The sequence below is a fragment of the Pezoporus occidentalis genome, unplaced genomic scaffold (genome assembly GCF_034315485.1).
Source record: "Pezoporus occidentalis ecotype Australia unplaced genomic scaffold, CSIRO_AGI_Poc_V1 ctg68, whole genome shotgun sequence".
In the NCBI taxonomy this organism is placed as follows: domain Eukaryota; kingdom Metazoa; phylum Chordata; class Aves; order Psittaciformes; family Psittacidae; genus Pezoporus; species Pezoporus occidentalis.
In genome coordinates, this window is record NW_026916030.1 from 5137100 (window position 1) to 5157690 (window position 20591).

Below are 20591 nucleotides of genomic sequence, written 5' to 3' on the forward strand. Positions count from 1 at the left end.
ACTGTTTCTGTCACTCGAGCCCTACCTGTGGCCTGTGTACATCCCACGGACTTCATACCAAATCTCAGTGCTTTTTGAAGCACTCCCACTTCCATTAAGTGTGAGTTGTTACACCCAGCAGCTCCAGGGAGGTTTCCTCTCCTTCCTCCAGAACAGTATCTTTAAGCTTCAACCATATAATAAACCTTAGCAGATTAATTAACAGTCCTCAGGAACCCAAGACAACCATTTCAAGATTGATAATCTCAGTGGGGTTTTGGTATCTTCTAAAGTCTGCTCAGAGCTTTGTATTTATACCATTCACTTCAACTGAACAGCAAAACTGCATGCGGATGATACAGAAGTAACATAATAAGCAGCAGTAATTGGATTAATAACCCATTAGCACAAATTTAAAGTCCCAATGGTTATTACTGGGAGTAGAGGGAGGAGTTGCCATTCTTCATATTAGTAAATGAATCAAACACTGGCACCAAGAAACAGGAAAATTATTCCTTTGGATGAGTGATTTTGTGTTCTCCTTTCTGCAGGCAGCACTCACCAGCGAGGGAACTATTTATTAGCTCCACTTTTCAAACACATCTGTGCCCTGTATTAACCCCGGAGTAAGCAGCACAGGCAGGTACCACAGCCTGTTTACAAACAGGCTTCAGACCGTCACACACTGGTGACCAAAGAAATCAGATTGCTCCAAGCTGCTTTAATGCCTGGCATTTAGATTCTCATATAAAAACTAAAGAGGACTTAGGCTTTTCCCACCCTGCTTCTGACTGTGGTTTTGTTCTCAAACCGGAGAAGCCATGGTTTCTTCCTTTTCACCCTTCCTGCTTAGAAGATGCCTAGCAAAATCCCACAGACTACTTCAAGGATTAAAGAGGGCACTGCTTTTGCTGGAGTCCTCCTTTACATCTTGAGCACTTCCCATTTCAAACTCTTTTTTTATACAGCCTGCCTACCATTTTGTGTGGACCTGCCTATGGAAAAAGGGGCCCCAGCTCCCCCCCCACCTGAAATACATGTGCTGCCACTGTTTGCCAAAGCCTCCCCCAGATCCCATCTGGCAACCCATTAATATCTGCTGGGCATTAAGGAAGAGCCATTTGCCATACTGTGGGTCATGACTGAACATGAAACCTCTCCGTATGGAAACCAGAAGCCCCAGCAGCACATCCAGTTGCTTTAAAGATGGATGAGCACTGTTGGCCCTTGACATTTGTCAAGAGAAAGAAAAGTGGTGACGCAGCCAAATCAACAGTAAATGGCAGCTGCCCTGGTGCATTTCTCAGGCACCTTTGAAACTGCTCAGGAAGTTTCTCCCTCCCCATGCAATTTTGTCACTGTCATCACCTGTTACCTGCTGGTTTGCAAAGCTGTGCTTGATGGGGCTGCAGGAACTGCCAGCAATGACCTCATGGAAGGCTTGTTACAACACTGGCTGAATTTGCAAAGAACAGCAATTACCCCCTCATGGACAAGGAGCGAAATACTGGTACCTTTGGTTCTCTGCCCACATCAGGAAAGATCCATAACCAAACCTTACCAGCTTAGTCTTAAAAATGAAAGTATTCAGGAGCATAGGAACTGCATGAGTCACACACTCCCCCCCCCCATTTAACACATCCCTAAGGCCAAAATATCAGGAATGCTGCAGCAAGCTGGAGGAATTGGAAAGCTCAGAGTTGAAGCATCTGAAGTCCAGATCTTGAGCAGGTTTGCAGGTTGTATATTCATTTATTGATAATAAATAACCAAAGAAGGTTCACAATGTGGAGAGAGGGCGAGCGTAAGAAGCCTGGAGATGGACCACAGTTTTAAAGACTGCCCTGTAGAGAGAAAAAAAAAAAATAGAGGAAAAAGGAAAATGAATACCTGTAAGAACTCAGCTGTGCAGCCCACACAGCCTGCTGCAGACACCAGCACCCATTTATCAACATCTGTATTATGAGAACCTGGTGCTGTTTCACCTTGCAGGTCTGACAGCTCACGCTAAATACATGAGCATGATCCAACTCTAAATTAACCCCCAAAGCACACTTCCTCAGCACGTTTCCACCACATCACCAACAGTGCTTCACACCTCATAACCACCACCCTCCCCAGCCCTTTCTGACCTGTTAGGTGCCTGCAAAGAGGTTGCTTGAGGACAAAGAAGCATTTTGCATTCCTGTGCCAGCTCATCACAACCATTTCCAGGTATCACATCTCTCCAGGTGGTAGTGAAGTATAGTCTCTTCAGCCCTTTGCTCTTTAACCGACACGCAGTTGTTTAAATTTAAGCGGCAAAGATGCAAAGAGATCTCCTGGATTAACTACAGAGCTCTCCATCAGCCTTCAAAAATGCTTTAAAAAAGTGAACGTCAAATACTTTATCTCATTGCATATATATCCCCAACCTGCTTATAGCTAGAAGCCTCACAGCAGAAATCCCTGAATCTCCCCATATGGTGGTAAGATAAACAGCTGCTAAACTACAGCAACTGGATAGGAAAAAAAGAGGTACTTTTCTAATTAAGATATGCAGATGCTGCGAAACCTTTCAGCCTTTTTGCACTGTTCCTGTCCACACAGGTATGGGTAATGCTGCCACTAGCCTCATGCATAGACTTGGAAGTGTCACCATCAAGCTTTAGTTTTCAGATGTCCCAAGTTATCCTGAGGATGATATAGTTGCAACACTTATTCAGGAAACGTCACAAAAACTCAAAATTAACAACTCCCAAGTCTTGTGTTGAGCATTCCAGGAATATCCCCAAGAAGTTATTTTACAGAGGCAGCACGGACAGAAGTTCGAGCTGTGCAGCAGCAGAACGGATTAGCCATGTCCTTGCTTGTCCTTAGCCACTGAGCTCCATAATGCTCGAATGTTTAGGTAGCAGTAGGGGTGGCAGACACCCAGCCTTTGCTATTCGGCAGGGCAATGAGGCAGAGCTGCCGGGGAAAGGGGATGCTACAAACACGATCCGAAGCTGCCACCTAGTGCTTGCTGTGGACCAGAAGCAGAACAGCCTCAATTAGGCGACATGCACCGAAGGCTATTTCCAGTTCCCAGAAAGATTGAGCAAAGAATTTTTCCTTTTGCCTGGGGCAAGCATGAGAATTTGCAATGTTAGAATTAGATTCAGGGACAATTAGGGCTGACATTTTGCTTTTTCATCCTTTTAAAGAATTACACACTGTGGTTCAAGCAGCTCTAATACAATGCAAATACAATAGATATACACAATATGTATAACACAGACCTAATATAGCACCAGAGATCTGAGAGGATGTGCCAAGGAAAGCATCACATCCATTCTGTACAGAGAAGGCAAGTGGCTGCCTGCATTTGGCTCAGCATGCACATCTCTAACCACTGGCCTGAGATCTTCACCAGCATTATACTGGGCTGGCTCCCTGTGACCCCCCAGACAAAGATGCTGCAAGACTCACCTCCATGAGATCCTGCAGGGCAGCAGTATTAAGAGAGCCACTGTGAACAACAGCAGGCAATCTGCTTACACAGGAATTCTGCACAGAGGATATGCTGAAGAGGAAGGTTAAGTCCTGCTTGGATGGGATGAAGAGCAGGTGTTGAGGGGGAGATAACAGGATGTTGCAACCATTCTGAGTGCAACCGTTTCCTTTCACAAGGAAACGAACCAGCTGTAGCTCTCCAGTTAGACCTAATTCATTCTGGAGAAAGACAAGGTAATGCACACACTCCTGAATGACTGATCTGTTCCAAAAATTTATTGAATGTAAAATATTTAACAGAAAACAATACTGGAGCCTCCTCATAGGAGGAGTTCACTACAGTAGTCGTAATAAAGTTACCAGCAGAACACGCAGGCAGAGAAGACACTGCTTGCCCACGGCTACTCGTTCATGTGGACTCATGGCACCTCCAACTTCATACCCTTGAGCCACAAACAGACAGACCCAAAATATGGTTAGCCAAGGTGTGGATACTCCTGTTCCTAAAGACTAAGACTGTGTATCAGAGGTACAAAAGAGAAGAACAAGAGCTGTCAATCAAAGGCCACACTGGCAAATCTGTATCACAGAAAAGAAAAATCAAAACCATTCAGAAACCTTTTGGGGAGAGAGAAGCATCAGAAAACACATGCCTTCCTCTCCATCATTCTGCAGGAGGTTCAGGGGCACTAGACACAGCTACAAGTGCTAGGGGATATGTCCCATTTGTACCTGCATCTTCACAAAGGTCAGATACCAGTTTTTCAGGATGCTGCACTAGAAGGCTATTGTACTTAAGTACTGCTTAGTACTATTGTACTAAAAGAGCTCAGGAAGTATCCTGGGAGTTAAAACGAGGAATTCTGGTGGTTTCCCAAGCATGAAATGAATGTTGGGGTCTAGAACACTGAAAAAAAAAAATAAAATACTGGGAATCAAAAGCTGCCATATCAGAACTTCCAATGACTGCTTCTGGGCATGAGCTCTATCCCTCCAGATCCAGCAACCTATGTTGGGTTTCCAGAACGATCTGCTCCATCACCTCCGGTTTGAGAATGTCTTTGATCTGGAGTGGAAAGAAAAGTAACATTGGCACCAAAAACCAACTACTACTTTTGCACACTCGATGGGGACAAGGATCCCTGACACACAGCAATGAGCAGTGAGTTTAATAGGTTGTGGCCAAACAAGACTATGGCAGAAGTGGGGAAGTTCATATTGTCACTTACTACAAGGATGCTTTGGAAAGCCAAAAGGAAGCCTCACCACCTAACTTCAGCAGCTGAGGAGGCCTTTCCATTCCCTCCCCACAGCATGGAATAAAGTAAACACCCCCAGTTTCTGTACCTGATGAGGAAGGGATGCTTCGTAGCAATATAGGACGCTGGTGTCAAAGAGCATCAGCTTATGAGTAACCAGAGCTACAATGCAGTTTCGGACCCGTGAGATCACCTCCCGGTCAGACATGGAAACAGGCTGAGGAAGAACAAAGGAAAAGAGATTAATACACAGGGAAATAATGCAAGCCTACTGTAAAAAAAGCTTTGCCATGAACCTAATACCAAATCTGGAAAGCCCTCAGGTTGTTCACATGCCTCTGACTATGTTAGACTAAGAAAACATCACTGGTAGGAGAAGGCTGATCTTCCCTGAACCCTCACCTCCAAGTTGGCGACGAAGCCCCCTGTCTCTTCATCTCTCTGCTCTGAAGTTGGGTAGATCCAGATGTAACCATTGTTGCCGAGGATCACAGATGCACCACAGGGCAGGTCATGGAAGTGAGTCTTCTGGCGTTTCACAAGAGATGGTGAGACCTGAATGAGCACACCCTGGGAAAGCTGAAGAGGAGACCACGAGACTCAGCATGAGAGACATGAGCCACCACAGATCACATCAAGTCACCGATACACACTCTGTTCCCAGTCTAGGAACCAGTCAATTTTAACACCTTTTCCTGTGAAACAGTGAATATAAAACCTGCCTGCCTCTGGGAGTGCTGCGAGGATTAGCTAGTGCCTGTGCAGTCCTTTGAAGATGAAGAATACTCTAAGTGCTTGGCACAAATGTTAATATCTTGATCGTAACTACACATCAACCATCCCTGCAGAAAAATGAGGACAGGCCCAATTAAGCAGAACACTTTCCCTCTTAATCCAATCACTGTCCTTCGCCCTTTGTGCAATAAGAACACTTCCCTTTCATCTTCTAAGTGCTAATACCCTTGGTCTGGTAATCCCAAACTGCAGCCTGCACTCCAGTGGCCCCTTGGCTTATTTCAATGCACAAAACCAGAGATAAATGCCAACTGCATGAAGCCCAAAATAGAGCTCTGGAGAAAAAGAAAGAAGTCACAGGGGCAATGGCCTGCAGAAGAGCAGTGATGAAGTTTGAGTCAGAAGATTTCTCCCCAGGGTTTAATTCCCAAGTGGCTAGTGGGGGTTTGCAGGCTGTAAGTGTGGTCCGAGAGAACAACAGCTCAAATGGCACCTCAAGGGCACTTCCTCTACTTTGGGTAAACTCCAATCCGTGTAACCACATAGGAACTAATATTCTTCCTTAACCTGCAGGAATGGGTTATAACAACATCTGCTCTACTCCAGAGCCGTTTTCTTCGAAGTCCCTCCAAAAGGATGTCACATGGAGCAGAATTAGGCCAAGATCAAGTGCTTTGGAACAACTTACCTTCCCGTATTTCAGACTCCGGGTGTGCAGCGACAATGCCCCATCAGTAAATATAGACTGCACCTCTGCCTGTCAGTGCCACTTAAGGAAACAAGGTCTCTACTGCTGCCCGGTGCCAACAGCCACTGACTGCCTGCAGCAGAGAGCTCTCACTACCAGCCAGGCTGTTCTCCCTGCACCCTTGGTTCTTCTGAGTGCAAACAGTGGAAGGATACACTGATGAGGTCCCCTTCCTGCAGACAGTCCCTCATTGCAAGCTCATCTTCTATTGATCTCCTCCTCTGAAATCATAGAATCATAGAATCTACCAGGTTGGTAAAGACCTGTATGATCATTGAGCCCAACCATCAACCCAGGCCTGTCAAGCCCACCACTAAACCATGTCACTAAGGACAAACTGATCTCCCCTCATGATCTCCAGTCCCAGCCACCCCCTATAGTGGCCCACGCTATACAGCTGCTGCTCATACCCCTCATGGCCACCCCACCTCTCCCCTCATGATTTCCTAGCACAATGCAAGACAAGTTACATGTAGTTCAGAAAGAGAAAACATCAGTTAAAGACACTGCAGGGGGACCATTGGGTGCTAAGCAAAACACAGTGTGGTTGCCAAAGGAAAGCCAGACTAGCACATTTAAGTGTTTATGTCCAAATAACACCATGAGTTAAAGATACCGGAGCACTGCAGACCCACTCCCCAGACCCAACACTGCCCTCGGGTACTGTGCGAAAGGCACCACAGCTTCCAAGCAAGCAGAGGACAACAGGGCTCCGGCACTGCTGGCCTACACTCACCAGTTCCCCACCGGGTAAGTTGATAGATGACAGCAGCAGGACTGAATCTAGCCTGGAATACGTCTCCACTTTCCATCGCTTCTGCTGAACCTGGAGAAGGAAGGATCATCTGCTGACACGCACGTAGAGCTGAGCAGCTCTTCAGCGGAGCGGGATGTCCTGCGGCCAGCCCAGGCTGCAGGGGTTGAGGCTGCCTCCAGCCTCCTCGCCTGCTTTAAACCCCATCCCAGCGCTTCCGCACAACGTGCTTCCAGCAGTGTCACAAGCGCTGCGGGTCACACCACGGCACAGACACACAGCGGGACACCCTCCTCCTCCGCGGCACATCCCTGGGCTTTACCTCCGTAATCCTCCCGACCACGACATCGCCGACCTCACCGTTGTACCTGGGAGCGGGGACAGGGAGAGCAGCCCGTCACACACCTCATCGTGCCCGGCGCCAGGCCCGGCCGGGAGCCAGCCCTCACCCCGCACAGCACGCACCCTCCCCGCTCTCACCGGGTGTTCAGCGCTCGGACACAGATCAGCTTGTTCACCCTCTCCACCACGCCGGCCACCGAGGCGATGAGCTTGTCATCCTCCACATAGGTGCCGTGGCCCCTGTGGAGACAAGCGGCTGCCTGAGGACAGCCCGAGGACAGGCAACCCTCGCCCCCTCCTCTTCGCCATCGCCTCACCTCATGTAGCCCGTATCCGTGGTGATCGTGTCCCCCGGAGCCACCAAGTGCTTCTCGGGGCCCTGAGGCGCCGTCACCACCGCCGGCTTGCGGGGCACTGGCAACCGCATGGTGACCGCGGCCATCTTGACTGAGGGCGGTGCAGCACCGTGACCTCGTCCGCAGGCACCTTCCGGCCGCCATGTTGGCTACTGGCGGGAAGGTGCCTGAAGGCGCTGGCGTCGCCATCTTGACTGAGGGCGGCGCTGAGGTGTCCTGGCAGCCATATTGGTTCCTGTCAGGGAAGCAAAGGCAGAGGGCGGCCATGTTTAGTGAGGGCAGGCTGTGGGGCTGAGCGGGGGTCGGCTGCACGGGGGACCCAGCACCCCGTTTTGGGAGGCCACCCCCGGCTAACCCTAACCCATGAGCCTGCCCTGCTGCATTAGGCAGGACAAGGGGCATTGGGGAACCCAGTGTTTAATGCCGCAAGCCCACATGTAGGGACTGCAGGGAGGCGTACACCCGGGTGGTGGTTAGACTTGGCTTAAGGGGTGAGTTGACAGTTCCCTTGGCAGAGCTCTTCTAATGGTAAATAACAGGGGTGGGTGGAAGTTTTGATCATTTAATTCAAGCCCAGCTAGATTTGCAGAGGTCCTGAGGAAATACCAAGGAAAAAGAAGGCAGCGATGACCTCCGGCAAATCCTTCTTTTCCTTAGCTCCAAAAATCAAACTATTCCTCCAAGCAGGACTTGTGCATGTAGCCTATCACAGCTGGAATATAACCATTAATTCATGGAAGATACTGAAGGATCTCAATAGCTGTTGCTTCAGATAGAGCGTACATGTGGGCACAGGGAGGTACCAGACCTCACACTGGTACCTGCTTGCAGCCAGCACCCACCTCTTCTCTTTCATACCTGAAACGGGTCTTTCCTCTTCCCAACTGCACTATTCGCTCCAACAAATGATGCTACATCTCCTAATCCACCTCTTATTTAGTTGAAATCTCCACTCATTCCAACCACTACATTCCCCCCCTTAACTAAATAAAGCTCTCCATACTGTCCCCTCTTCTAAACGATAAATGTTCCAAGTAGTTTTTATTTAGAATACAAGAGAGAGGTACAAATGTATTTACACTGTGTACATATACAATCAAATAATATATAATATCAAAGTTCTGTAAATAATGTTTACATAAATATTTACACGGTTAAAGTGACACTTGTTCTTCTCGGGAAGTCAAAACACCGTTTAGTGAGAACTTTATACACCTTAGACTTAGAATGAAGATTAGAATAGCTTCTGTCGAGCTCTATGATACACAGCCCTCCCCGCTCGCCTATGGCAGGACTCCAGAGGGCGCTTGGAGTTGTCCTTGGGGACAGAGCTGGCCCAGGGACCGGTTTCCTCTGTCCCCGGAGGGCAGCAGAAGGAGCAGCCGAAGCGTTCCGGGGATCAGACCCCACAAAACCTGCCCGTAGATGGGCACTTCCAGCGGGGAGCATCCCTGTGGAACATGGCCTGTTCCCCCCCCTCTGCCCATGGCATCGCTCCTGGGGTCTGGCAAACCCCCAGTGCACGGCTCAGGGCTGGAGGAGGGCAGGCGAGGGTGGGGGCAAACGCAACCCTTTGCTCAATGAGGAGGGAAATGGGTCCCTTGGAAAGAGCCACCGGAGCCAACCAGGCACGAATGGGGCTGTGACAGTCTTCCAGTGGGATATGCATCAGCTGGACGCTTGCTGGAGCGCAGGAGAAGGGATAAGAGCAGCTTTTCCTTCTATCAGGTTATGTGTCACACCCAGGCGGGACTCACCAGGCAGCTTTTAGGTTGCCCCAGTGCACCAGCACATCCACACACACCATCCAGCTGTGTCCCTTGTCCCCCTGCTCACCCCAGGGACCAGCAGCACCCATCCTACACCGCATCTCCCCAGGGAGCATCCTGCATGGTGCGGCTCAGAGCTGGGGGGTCCCTCACCACCCCCCCACCATACCCCACACAAACAGCAATGCTCCAAAACCCCACCAACACAAAAAGCAGCCCTGCCTCTGCCCCCCAGCTCTGCCACGGGTCAACCACCCCTAGTCCACTGCATGCCTCAGCACCGGTCTTTGCTGTCCCAAAACCCGCTGCCGCACCGAGGGCTTCACAGCACCATGGTGGGGATGTGATGGGCCAGAGAAGCAGGATGGGGCACGGGCAGTGCCGGCGAGTGAGCCTGCAGGGAGGCGTTGGGGGGCCGATGGCGAGCGCTCTTCTGGTGCGCCCGCAGCCCGGCAAGCTGGGAATAGGCACTTTGGCAAACCTGGCACTTGTAGGGCCGCTCGCCGGTGTGCAAGCGGACGTGGTTGCGGAGGGTGGAGGACTGGCTGAAGCGGCGGTTGCAGAAGCGGCACACGAAGGGCTTGTCCAGCGTGTGGATGCGCATGTGGGAGCGCAGGTTGCTGCGGGAGTTGAAGCCGCGGTGGCAGATGACGCAGCGCATGCGCCCCGTCGTGCTGGCCCCCGTCTCCACCGCGTGGAAGTCCTCTGGGGACAATAGGGACCGTCAGGAGCTGCTCCAGGGCACAGCCTGAACCCCAATGGGACAGTCCTAAATAACCACCCTGAGCCCCTTCACTGCCTCCCTTTGGGGTCACAGGCTGGTTCCTCGGCCTTTAGGATGGGACCAGAGCTGGGAATGGGCTCATGCGAATTTAGGTGAGGGGGAAACACTGAAGCCAACATGTGGCCCCTGTAGAGGGGCACAAAAAGCAGTTTTCCCCACCCAGCTGTGTCAGGCAGTCAACCACAGCACTAACAGCAGCCATGGGCAACCCCCAGAATTACTGGGGATCTGCTCAAGCTGTATGGATCTGTCTCATAGTCCCTATGTCATCCCCAGTTCCCTTCAGAATCTGACATATCCTCTGGGATACACCTGCCCCATGCCCACCCTGTGGCCTCAGAACTGTGGACATGGTTGATGCAGAACAGGCAGAGATGCTGCACCCAAGGCTGTTTCCAATGTTACCTACCATGCTTGTTCTTCTTCTGCTCCTCTTCCAGCCCTGGCACACCTGGAATGCCCAGGAAAGTGTTATGGGAGTTCCCGTACCAGACCAGCAGCTCTTGGTCTGGAGGAATCATCTATAAAGAGATATAGAGATGGCGTGTTGGGAGCAGCGATGTGCAGAGATGAACACCCTTGAACGGTCACTTCAGACCTACCCTGGCTATAGCCCATATCCTGCGAGACCCTGCTGCCGTCTGGGACCTGCCAGCAAGTCCCCAGTACTCTCTGGCAGGGACAGCACAGCTCACACTGCAGCACTGGAGGCAATGCCACAGCTCAGCATCATCCACTGCCGGCACAAACCTGCACTGGGCTCTCCCCCAGGCTGGGCCACAAACATGACAGCAAATAAGCAGCTACAGAGCACACAGGTGGAGCTGGGGTCCCTGCAGCTCTCAGAGACATAGAGAAATAAACCATTTGTGGGCCCACGAACTGCGTGGATGCGCAAGCGACAGACCAAAGCAAGGAGCCAGCAAAGGGCTCATCAGCCCAGGGATCAAAGGAGAGATCGGGGACTGGTACGGGAGAGCGTAGTACAGGTGTGAGATGCTGCCCACAACCCACACCAAAGCCACGGTGCCTGCAACAGCCCAAGATCTATAGGGCCAGGAAAAGGTCTGTGCACCACCCATGCTCCAGTTTTCCTGAAGTGATGGCACTTCTCATTCCTCTGTTATTCCCATTACGTTCTGCACTGCTGGGGCAGCTGGAGCAAACAGCCTGAAAATGCCGTTCAAGCCTCCCTGCATGAAGCGGCCACGACTGGGAAGCTGGGTGCTCCGACACCGGTTCAGGCAGCACTAATAACATCACTTTACAAAATATATGCATTTTCCCCTTGCAGGTCCCTGGCATTAAGAACATAATTTAGAAATGGGAGACTCCAGCATTTCAGATAACAGCTTTCCATACACAAGTAGACCAAGAAAAGCATCATCCGCATGAAACACAGCTCACGAGTTGCATCACCCAAAGACTGATAATGTGCCTAATTTTAGGCACCCGAAAGCAGGAATTTGACTTCATATGTTTAAGTGCCCACCTGCTTAAAGACCTCACTGGGGCTGCAGAGTAGGAATACGGGAAAGGCTATATCATCTTGCATCCCAAATTGGTGCGGTTTCATTTTCTTTTAGCAGAAAATGAGTTATTTTTAATAGAAGCAAATAGAATAAAAGATTGCTGAAAGGACACACCACATTACAGGGGTGCATACATGTGTGTGCAGGTTTTATCCTGCTGGAGCACCAGCAGTAGGCGAGCACACGTGTGCTTACGCCCCAAAGCAATTTAAACTGCCCTGGCAGGAATCTCGTGGCCTTCAGACCAAAGGCTAAAACTTGCTGCTCTCATTTTATTTTCCAGCAGCAGCAGCTTGGAATTGTTGAGGGCAGGAACAGAAAAAAAACACATGGGAATATTAAAGACAAATGGCAAAAAAAGGCATAAAATAAACCTGATTTTGTGGAGGGTAGATGAGAAAGAGACCCTAAGGCATATTGCACTGCAGTGGTGGTGCAGCAGAGGTGGGTACAGAGCCATGGGCCCAGCTCATGGTGCCCACTGGGAAGGGGATGCAGCAGGCAGGAAGCTTTGCATGGGGAGGGGAAAAGGAGATCAGTAAGCCCCTCATGGCTGGCAGGGGATGGAGGGTGACACTGCCCATGCACAGCACCCCCAGGTTCAGGTCACTGCATCCCCTGCCCAAGACTGAGCAGTTCTGGCTGGTCTCAGGGTGATGCTGTGCTCTCGGTTCAGGGTTTGTGGTGAGAGAAGTGACAAGGCAGGAAAACGGGTGACAACAGGGGCTGCTGAGGCCCGAGGTACAGATAATCTGTGTGCCCGCAACTCCACATTAGGGGATTAACAAGTGGAGAGAGAAGCACAAAAGGAAAATCCTCTCCTTTTCCTTTTCTTATTGGGTGCACAAACTCCAAGGAGTTGGAACAAGCAGTTTTGGACCGCATGTGTGTGTGCATGCACACGTGTGCTGTAGAGGGGTGAATAGGGAGCCCACGGAAGATGCAGATCCTCAGCCCGTCATGCCTGGCTGTGACCCAGCTCCTCAAACACTCCTTGCTTCCCTTTCTTGCAGTCAAACATGTAAAGCCTCAGCCCTTCTGCTCCTCTTGTGCTGACCTGGTGGCAGTGGGAGCAGGAGCACCATGCCACAGGCACCCTTCATCCCCACACCTAGTTCTCCCCATCACTTGGGGTTAACCACTCTCAACATCTCTGCTCATGACAAAGAGAATTAAACTTGTCCTGCTCTGGCTCTCACTGCTTCAGCCCTGGGAACAAGCCTGCAAACTGACCATGATTATAAGAGGGCCTCTATATGCACTTCCCCAGATATCAGCTCATCTGCCCCGTCATCCGTGTTCACACAGGCTGTGAGATACATGGCTGAATTACACCATGGCCACGTGGATTTTACTTCTTTGCAGAATAGGAACAGTAATAAGAAGCAATTAAGCTGCTGTCACTATTGTACAGCTGCCCAGGGGAGCATCAGGTCTCAAAACTGGGCACAGTTGAAGCCTATGGAGGGTTGTTCAGGGTGGGGAGAGCAGCACAGGAGCGCTTGGGGCTCTTGCTTGAGCGCTGTGCAGGGAAAGGTGGCAGAACCGAGAGGCATATGGGACTTTCCCACAGCACAATACCTGTTCTCACCCACCCAATATGCTTTTCCCATCCTGCTGCAGCAATCCCACACCCAGCGCTGATGCTATCTCAGTGCAGGATTGGGCCATGGTCCTGTGTTGAGGAGCATTTGAGCATCCACTCCTCTGTAAGACAGCCTAGGAGCCCAGGCTGATCCCAGGAGCTGCCCTTCCAAAGAACCAGTGGCACCTGCACTCTTTCCTAGCCAAGAGCCTCTCCCAGCTGCAGGCAGGGCAGCAGCCCATGCAGGTATGGACCCAATACCAGAAACAGTCCCACAGCACTGGGAGACGTTCCCTCTTGTGACACCTCCCCGAGCTACCACCCTTCTCCACCTGCAACAGCACCGGGTTACGGGAACACTCAACACAAGCAGGGCTGGTCCCCACTGTCACACCACTGGTGCTGTGTGACCTGTACGAAGGTGGCATCAATAAAGCTAGGGAGCCAGGCTCCCATCTCTATCCCAACATCTCCCGTAGGGAGCTGTGGGTACCTCCAGCTTTAATCCCACAGCATGACAACCTGCGCCCTGGGACATCCCTGGGAGCCAGTGCCTGTCCCCGTGCCTCTGCCAGCACTTGATACAGGAGCACATGGATGAGTCAGGCAGAGTCGGTCCGTTCTCCACAGCCCCACTGTGGGTAGCCCAAGGCAGGGGGGTACCAGCACCGCTCCCTGCCTGGCTCCCAAAGGTCTGATTCTGCTGTTTACAGACAGAGTTGCTTATGACCCTGGGCAAAAGCTTTGCAGGGGCACAGGACTCCCCATACTTGCCCTGCTGCAGAGAAGAGGGTTCTGCACAAAAATCAAGAGGACATCAACGCCCCTCTCCTGACCAAATCCCCTCCTGGACCAGGATTCCAGCTCTTATGCTTTACACCCCAAAAACAGGCTTGGTGTTGTTTGCTCTCCCTCTGCTCAGCACACATCATCCCATGAACCCACTGAAAGGGAACAGAGAGAAGAAGGGTCCTTTGCTGTTCCCTGAAGCTCATGCAATGGCTGTTCCCTGCAGGGCCCGCCTGTGCCAGGGGGTCTGGGTGCCGGCTACAGCAAAGCTGCCCTGTGCTCCCACAGACACACAGCAGCAGCCCAAAAGGAAAAGGGAGGGTCTGTGGGGTCCCCTGCTGCTGCTGCTCCTTGCCCCGCTTACCTCAATAGCCTTGTAGAAGATGCTGTTCCCAATCTGGACCACCTCCAGGTTCTGCTCCTGCTCGTTCCGCGCACATTTGATGTAGGTCATCCAGCTGCGGTGGTCCTCCTGGCTGGCATCGATGAAGTACCGCACAGTGCCATCTTCATTGAAGACCTGGGAAGGCAAAAGAACATTTGGTAGCAATGCTGCCACAATGGAATGAACCTCATCACCTCCTGCACCTGGGATAACATCCCTGGGTGGACAGGGACAAGCTCAAAGCCAGCACAGCGTCAGCGCTGAGACCCTTCCAGCAGCCAGGAAATTGCCAAACCCTTCCTGCTCATGGTGCTGGACCACACAGCCGCATGGGAACTGAAGAAAGGAGCTCTGCTTCTGCTTTGCAGGCGCAGCTGGCCCTACCAGCCCATGCCCACGGGGATAACGCAGCTCCTGGCCTCAATGCCCCTTTGCAGAAGGGGGGGCAACACCCTGCTGCTGCCCATGGGAGCCAGAGTATCCCTGGAATGGTGCCTGCCAGACCTGGACCTCAGGGGAAGAAGCTTTGCAGCATGGTAGGAAAGGTGAGGCAAGTTTCTATTAGGCATAAATTTATAATAATCATTAAGAAGTGCAAGTCTGACACCGAGTGAAACAAATATAACTAGAGGAAAAAAAACCTCTACCCTCTGGGCATCAACCCAGCATGATGTCCTGGCAGCTCAGAACCCCATGGCTTCATTTGAGGTTAAGAGCACCGGGGCTGGGACAAAGCAGGGGACAAGGCAGAGCTGTTTTCATGCGCTGTGCACGGGGAAGGACAGGGCTGGATGCACCCTGAGAGCTGAAGAAGGCCTTGGGTCTCCCAACCCCACCTGCCCTGGAGGAAGCCAGCCCTTCGCACGGGCGGGGAGGCACAGGGAGGGTGCCTGACAGCACACAAGCACAGGGCAAAGCCCGTGGGCCCCGGCACCACATCCCTGCTGCTCCCCGGGGCTGGGGATACTGGGGATGTCGTTACCTCCCACATGAGGTTGTTGTTCTTGCACAGGTCCACATGCTCGGGCGAGATGACCCTGCCCGTGAACGGTCCCATCTCGGTGCCAGCCTTGATCCAGGTCTTGGAGAAGATGCCGAGCCCTTCCCCGGGGATGGAGCTCTGGGCGATGATCACTTCCGACGGCAGCACCAGGCTGGACAGCTTCTGCACCTCTGCGGGCAGCGGCAAGGGGGCTCGGACCGGGACCTGCCGCCCTCCTTCCATTCACCCCCTGCCCACCCCACCGCGGGGAAGCCCGAGGGGACCCAAATCCCGGGGCTGAGCCTTTGAAACGCCCAACCGGGCTCCTACAAAGCGGTACAAGGTTCCCCCCGGGGCATTGAGGAGATACCTGGGAAAAGCAGCCCCGGCCGGGCGAGGGAACGGGGCTGAGAAAGGAGGTTAAATGGTGTCTATTTCGCCCCATCCAGCAATTTGTCATGCTGTTAAAGTGATCTGCATTCATTAAACTCAACTAGAAAGAAATTGCTAATTCTAAATTCATTAGTCCTTTAGGAATGCTGTAGCGGTACATTGTGCCTGAATGGCGCAAGGGCTTGTTTAAAAGGGCCCAGGAATTCCTCTTACAAAATGGGGAGATGAGATGGTTGACATATAGTGAATGGAAATGGAATTAGCCTTCATGGTAAATTAAGAGAGGAACAGAAAATCCGAGAGGGGGAAAAGGGAGCCGGGACGCCCCGGCGGTGCCGGGGCGAGAGAAAAGATATTGTCCCGGGCGGCTGAATACGGGTCGTCCCCCCCCCGGCTCCCCCCAGCCCGCGGTTTAAGTGGGAACTTTCTCAGGTCAAGCCCAAGTTAACCAAATGAATTTAAAGCCCTTCTTCCCCAGTCAACTGCTATTACACGGCTGGGGAGAGCCGGGCGCCGGCAGCCACGTCCCGCCGCCGGGCACTGGGGGGGCCCGTCCCGAGGATGAGGAAGGGGGTCCGGGTGTGTGTGTGTGTGTGGGGTGCGCACTCACCTCCGGAGAAGGACTGAGCCAGGACCTCAGCAGTGAAGGCGGTCTTGGGGCTGCTCTTCTCCTCGAAGAGCTGCTCGCCCAGGACGTTTCTCCAGCGGCCGTAGAGGAAGCTGTGCAGGATGTCGGAGGTGATCACCTCTGCCAGCGAGAGCCCCTGCGGCTTCAGCCCGGGCTTGAGCACCAGCGCTTCGGCGGGGAGCACCGAGCCCATCATGGGGGCGAGGCAGCGGCGGGCGGGCCGGGCTCGGCGGGGCGCAGGCGGCGGGCCGGGCTCCGTGCGGCTCGGTGGCTCCCGCCCGGCTATATATGAGCTTCATTGACCCTCCTAATTGGTTATTAATGACCTCCCTGACGTTGGCGGAGAGACTGGGGCTGCCGGAGCGAGGCGAGCCGTCGGAGCCCCCCCCCTCCCCTTCTTCTTTTCCCTCCCCTCCCCGGGGGTGGGGTGGCTGGAGGGAGGGACACGGCGAGCACACACGCATGCACACACATACACACGTATATACATATATATACACACGTATATACACACATGTACACACGCACCGCTTCGGCCCCTCGCACCCCCCTGGCCCAGGCAAACGCAAACCCGGGCACCTGCCCCCGGCCACCCGCTGGGAACGGCGAAAAGACAACGAAATGGGCAGCAATGAGCCCCCCGGTGCCCCACAGACGGGGCGCCCCCTCCGGCCCGGCCCCGCTCCCCACCCGGTCCCTGCGCTCGTTTTTTGGGGGTGAAACGCGGCGCTTTGGGGCCGCTGCGCATCACAACGAAATCAGAGGAGCCGGGGCCGTCTCTCAGCCCTGCTCAGCGGCTTCGGGCCCCCGCGGCCCCGGGAGAACGGACCCGAGTTCCCCCGGTGAGCCCTGAGCCGCCGCGGATCCCCACTGCCCCCCGCATCCCGGAGCCGAAGGGTCGGTACCAGAGACCCCGGGAGGGGTCGGCGCTGCCCCCCAAATCCTAGGGAGGGTCCCCAAGCACAGAGTGAGAGGGGACGCACCCTCGGGGCTGTTTCCCGCATGCAACCAGGGCCGGGCTCTCCCGGATGCAGCCTCCAGCCCGGCCCGTTCCGAATCCCGCATCCCCGTTGCATTTACCCAGGGAAGGTGGGAACGACCGCGAGCTGTGCCTACGGGTGGAAGGGGCAAGAGTGGATCCTCCACTTCCCCACAACGACAACAGTATCCTGAGCATCTCCGGGGCTATGCCACCACAGCACCCTCATTCCCGCACCCAAAACCATTCCCCGGCCAACCGTGCTCCCCGGGAAGGTGACATTAGAATGGCCCCCCAAAACTCAGTACTCTCCCCCGCTTAGGGCCCGCAGCTTTCAACTCAGCAAAGGGTTAATCTTTGCTGGATTTAAACCCAATCCTGCTGTGTCGGAGCTTAGAGCCCTCTCCTTAGCCTTGTTCTTTTGATTTTCATGGGGACGAGGGGCTGTAAAGGGCTGAGCTCGGGGGGAGGAAAGAAGGATGGGTCCCCAAATTCCTCAAGCTCTCAAAGACGGCTCCTGCAACTGTAACCCCGCGGGGCCGAACCGGGCCGGGGCAAGAAACTGGCACAATCCAATCCCTCTAATCCCACGGCCCCGGTGGGTATTTATCGGGTGAGGCTGTCGGGCAGCTTCTCCCCTTGTCAGGCGAAAATGATGTTACAGCCCAGGTGCAATTATTTCTATTAGCCCAATCAAGAAGAGGGGCAAATGGCAGGAATCAACCTAAACCTGCGGTTACGGAGCGTGTTTGCCCGGAGACAGGCAGCCCTCCCCTGGAAAGGGGAGGTTAACAACCTGCCGGGCTTGCTTTGGGGTTTAATGTGCATTAAGAGAGGAGTTTATTTGGGTTTATTTCACTGGATTTTGGCTACGGGAGCCGCCAGCCGCGTGCGAACATCGCAGCTTCGCTAAATAGAACGCATCAGGTGGAAAGCTCCCGCAGCCAGCGCTTCCTGCGGCCGCCGAGCAGCCGATCCCTCGCGTTGCCTTTTTCCTTAAGGATTTCCCCCCCCTCCCTCAAGTTATCCCGGGACAAAAAATATAATAGATGCCCTTAAAACCCCTGCGGGGCTGCGCTGCAGCTCGGCCCGGCTGCGGGGGATGCGGGGATGCGGGAGGGGGGTGATGGCAAAAAAGATGGGAAAGAAAAACCCTTCCATTTTCCGCGTGGTTTTAAATATCCCCAGCTGTTTCCCAAAGCTTCTTCCCGGTCCTAGGAAGGTGCTTTGGTGTGCCCCCTCCTCATCCCTCTCTTTTTTTTTTTAATATCGCAGCTATCCCTCCTTTTTAACATTTAAGAGGAAACAAGTTTAATATTCATGGCTGTTAATAGAGAAGGGCCATTATCGCCGCCCCATTGTTCTGAGCCCCGCACAATGCTGCTTGTATTTTCATGTGTATATTCCCAAAGTTCCTTCTGAGCGTTTAGTGAGCACTTTAATATTCATGGGTGTTAATAGAGAAGCCCTCAGTATATTGGCATATTGTTGGGAGGTGTACATATTGGTCTGACTTTGAATAGCCACAGTCCTCTTTTCTTTTGCTCTGTTTTGCAGGGTTGATGGGCCAGGAGTAAATGGGCATTTTTTCCCCCCCGTCTCCCCCTTACAGAGAGAACATCTTTATTCCAGTCCCAGACTTTCTGGTTTCCCATTCAGGACCCTCAGAAATAATGTCAGGCAGAAGAAAAGTGGAGCAAATCAATCTTTCATGGTCTTTTTGAGACCAATTTGACATCCATGGACTCTTCTTTTCTTTCACAGCCTACAAGGGGATGGTCAGGATCTGGACAAGGTTGGGGTCTGATGAGGGGAGACATGGGATCATAATGCAGCAAAGAGAGAAAAGAAAAGCAAAACAAGAAAAGATTGCAGGGATGGGGTGATGGAGGAAAAATGAGGGTGAATGACAGTGCAAGAAAGGAGATTAGAGCCCAGCAGCTGCTTTTTGGGGGGCGGGGGGTAAGGGGGGGAGCTCTCGCCCCTCTTCCAGCCCTTCGCATGAATAGGATTTGAACAGAGCGGAGATTGATTTATAGTTATTGCAGTCGAACATTTATTGCTCTTAAAGAGCGGCGGGGAGAAAAGAGAGAAAAGGGGCTTGAAAAGCTCCTTTCTGTATTAAAGAGGTATCAAATGAAGACTGCTGAGATAATATACAGTGGCCAATGGGAATTTGATTTGCTTTAAAATTTAACTCTTGTGGGGCCGCCGCTGCCCCGGGCCGAGGGATGCTCGCTCCTCTCCCCCTGCCCGGTTCTACCGCAGAACGCTGCGGCGGCTCCCGAGCGCGGCGGGGAACGGCTCCGGCCGCGGAATCAATGTTAATTCTTCGTTATTGCGCTCTTTTAATTTATCATTTGGGGGGGGGGGGGGGTGTGGGGGGGTGTGTGTGAAGGCGGGCGGTATGCGGAGCTGCGAAATAACCGGCGCAAGGAAGAGCCCTTTTCGGAGCTGAGTTTTCCTGCCCTAAACCCGTAGGTTTCATCTCCCCGCAGCAGAAACGCGATCGCAGCCGAGTCCCCCGGGCGCAGAAAGGAGCCCATTGTTCAATGGGGAGAAATACATTTTTAGCGGTGATTGAAAGCTCCCCTCTCGTTTGAACTCCAGAAGAAAGTCCCTGGCAGGGAAGAGCATCCCCCCTCCCTCTGCCCCAACATCTGTTTGGAGCAATCCAGGCTCTAGGGCAGAGCCGGGCTCTGCCCCCTCCCAAAGTCATTAAAAAGATATTAGTTGAGCTGAGAAAAGTCCAGCGCAGCCCCCGATGGGGGGGGGGGGGGGGGGGGGTTGCGTGTCATTAAACACGGGTTTGGATTTGCCAGCGCTACCACCAGGCGAAGGCACAGACGGGGTCTGAGTGCAAAACCTCCCCGTCCCCGGCCGCCCCTCTGCGCCCTGCCCGCTGCCCCGGGCCCTGGTACCCGCGGCCGGAGCAGTGCGGCAAGGACGACCCCATCACCTGCCCCGTACTCCCCGCCGAGCTCCGCGGGAGAGGAGGACGGCGGCGACAGCCAGGCCCGGAGCGGGGCCGGTCACTGCTTTGGCCGCATCCCCCTCACCTCCACGGGCTGCAAATGCCCCGGGAGCCGGAGGGAAGGAGGGGCAGGAGGGATCATTG

The 20591-nt window shown here is 53.1% G+C and overlaps 2 protein-coding genes across 2 annotated transcripts; both read right to left on the reverse strand.

Annotated features, from left to right (window-relative positions):
- Positions 1-3718: 3718 nt before the first annotated feature.
- On the reverse strand, positions 3719-7804 carry EXOSC2 (exosome component 2). Its single transcript, XM_062641515.1, has 9 exons — positions 7609-7804; positions 7430-7531; positions 7272-7317; positions 6932-7021; positions 6351-6416; positions 6136-6204; positions 5115-5291; positions 4801-4929; positions 3719-4519 (listed from the first exon to the last, which is right to left on the reverse strand). Exons 1-9 carry the CDS (start codon positions 7731-7733, stop codon positions 4439-4441), a joined length of 885 nt encoding a protein of 294 aa, XP_062497499.1. The 5' UTR covers positions 7734-7804; the 3' UTR covers positions 3719-4438.
- Positions 7805-8626: 822 nt separating this feature from the next.
- On the reverse strand, positions 8627-16991 carry PRDM12 (PR/SET domain 12). Its single transcript, XM_062641514.1, has 5 exons — positions 16477-16991; positions 15474-15664; positions 14471-14626; positions 10610-10721; positions 8627-10121 (listed from the first exon to the last, which is right to left on the reverse strand). Exons 1-5 carry the CDS (start codon positions 16688-16690, stop codon positions 9739-9741), a joined length of 1056 nt encoding a protein of 351 aa, XP_062497498.1. The 5' UTR covers positions 16691-16991; the 3' UTR covers positions 8627-9738.
- Between the last annotated feature and the right edge of the window lie 3600 nt (positions 16992-20591).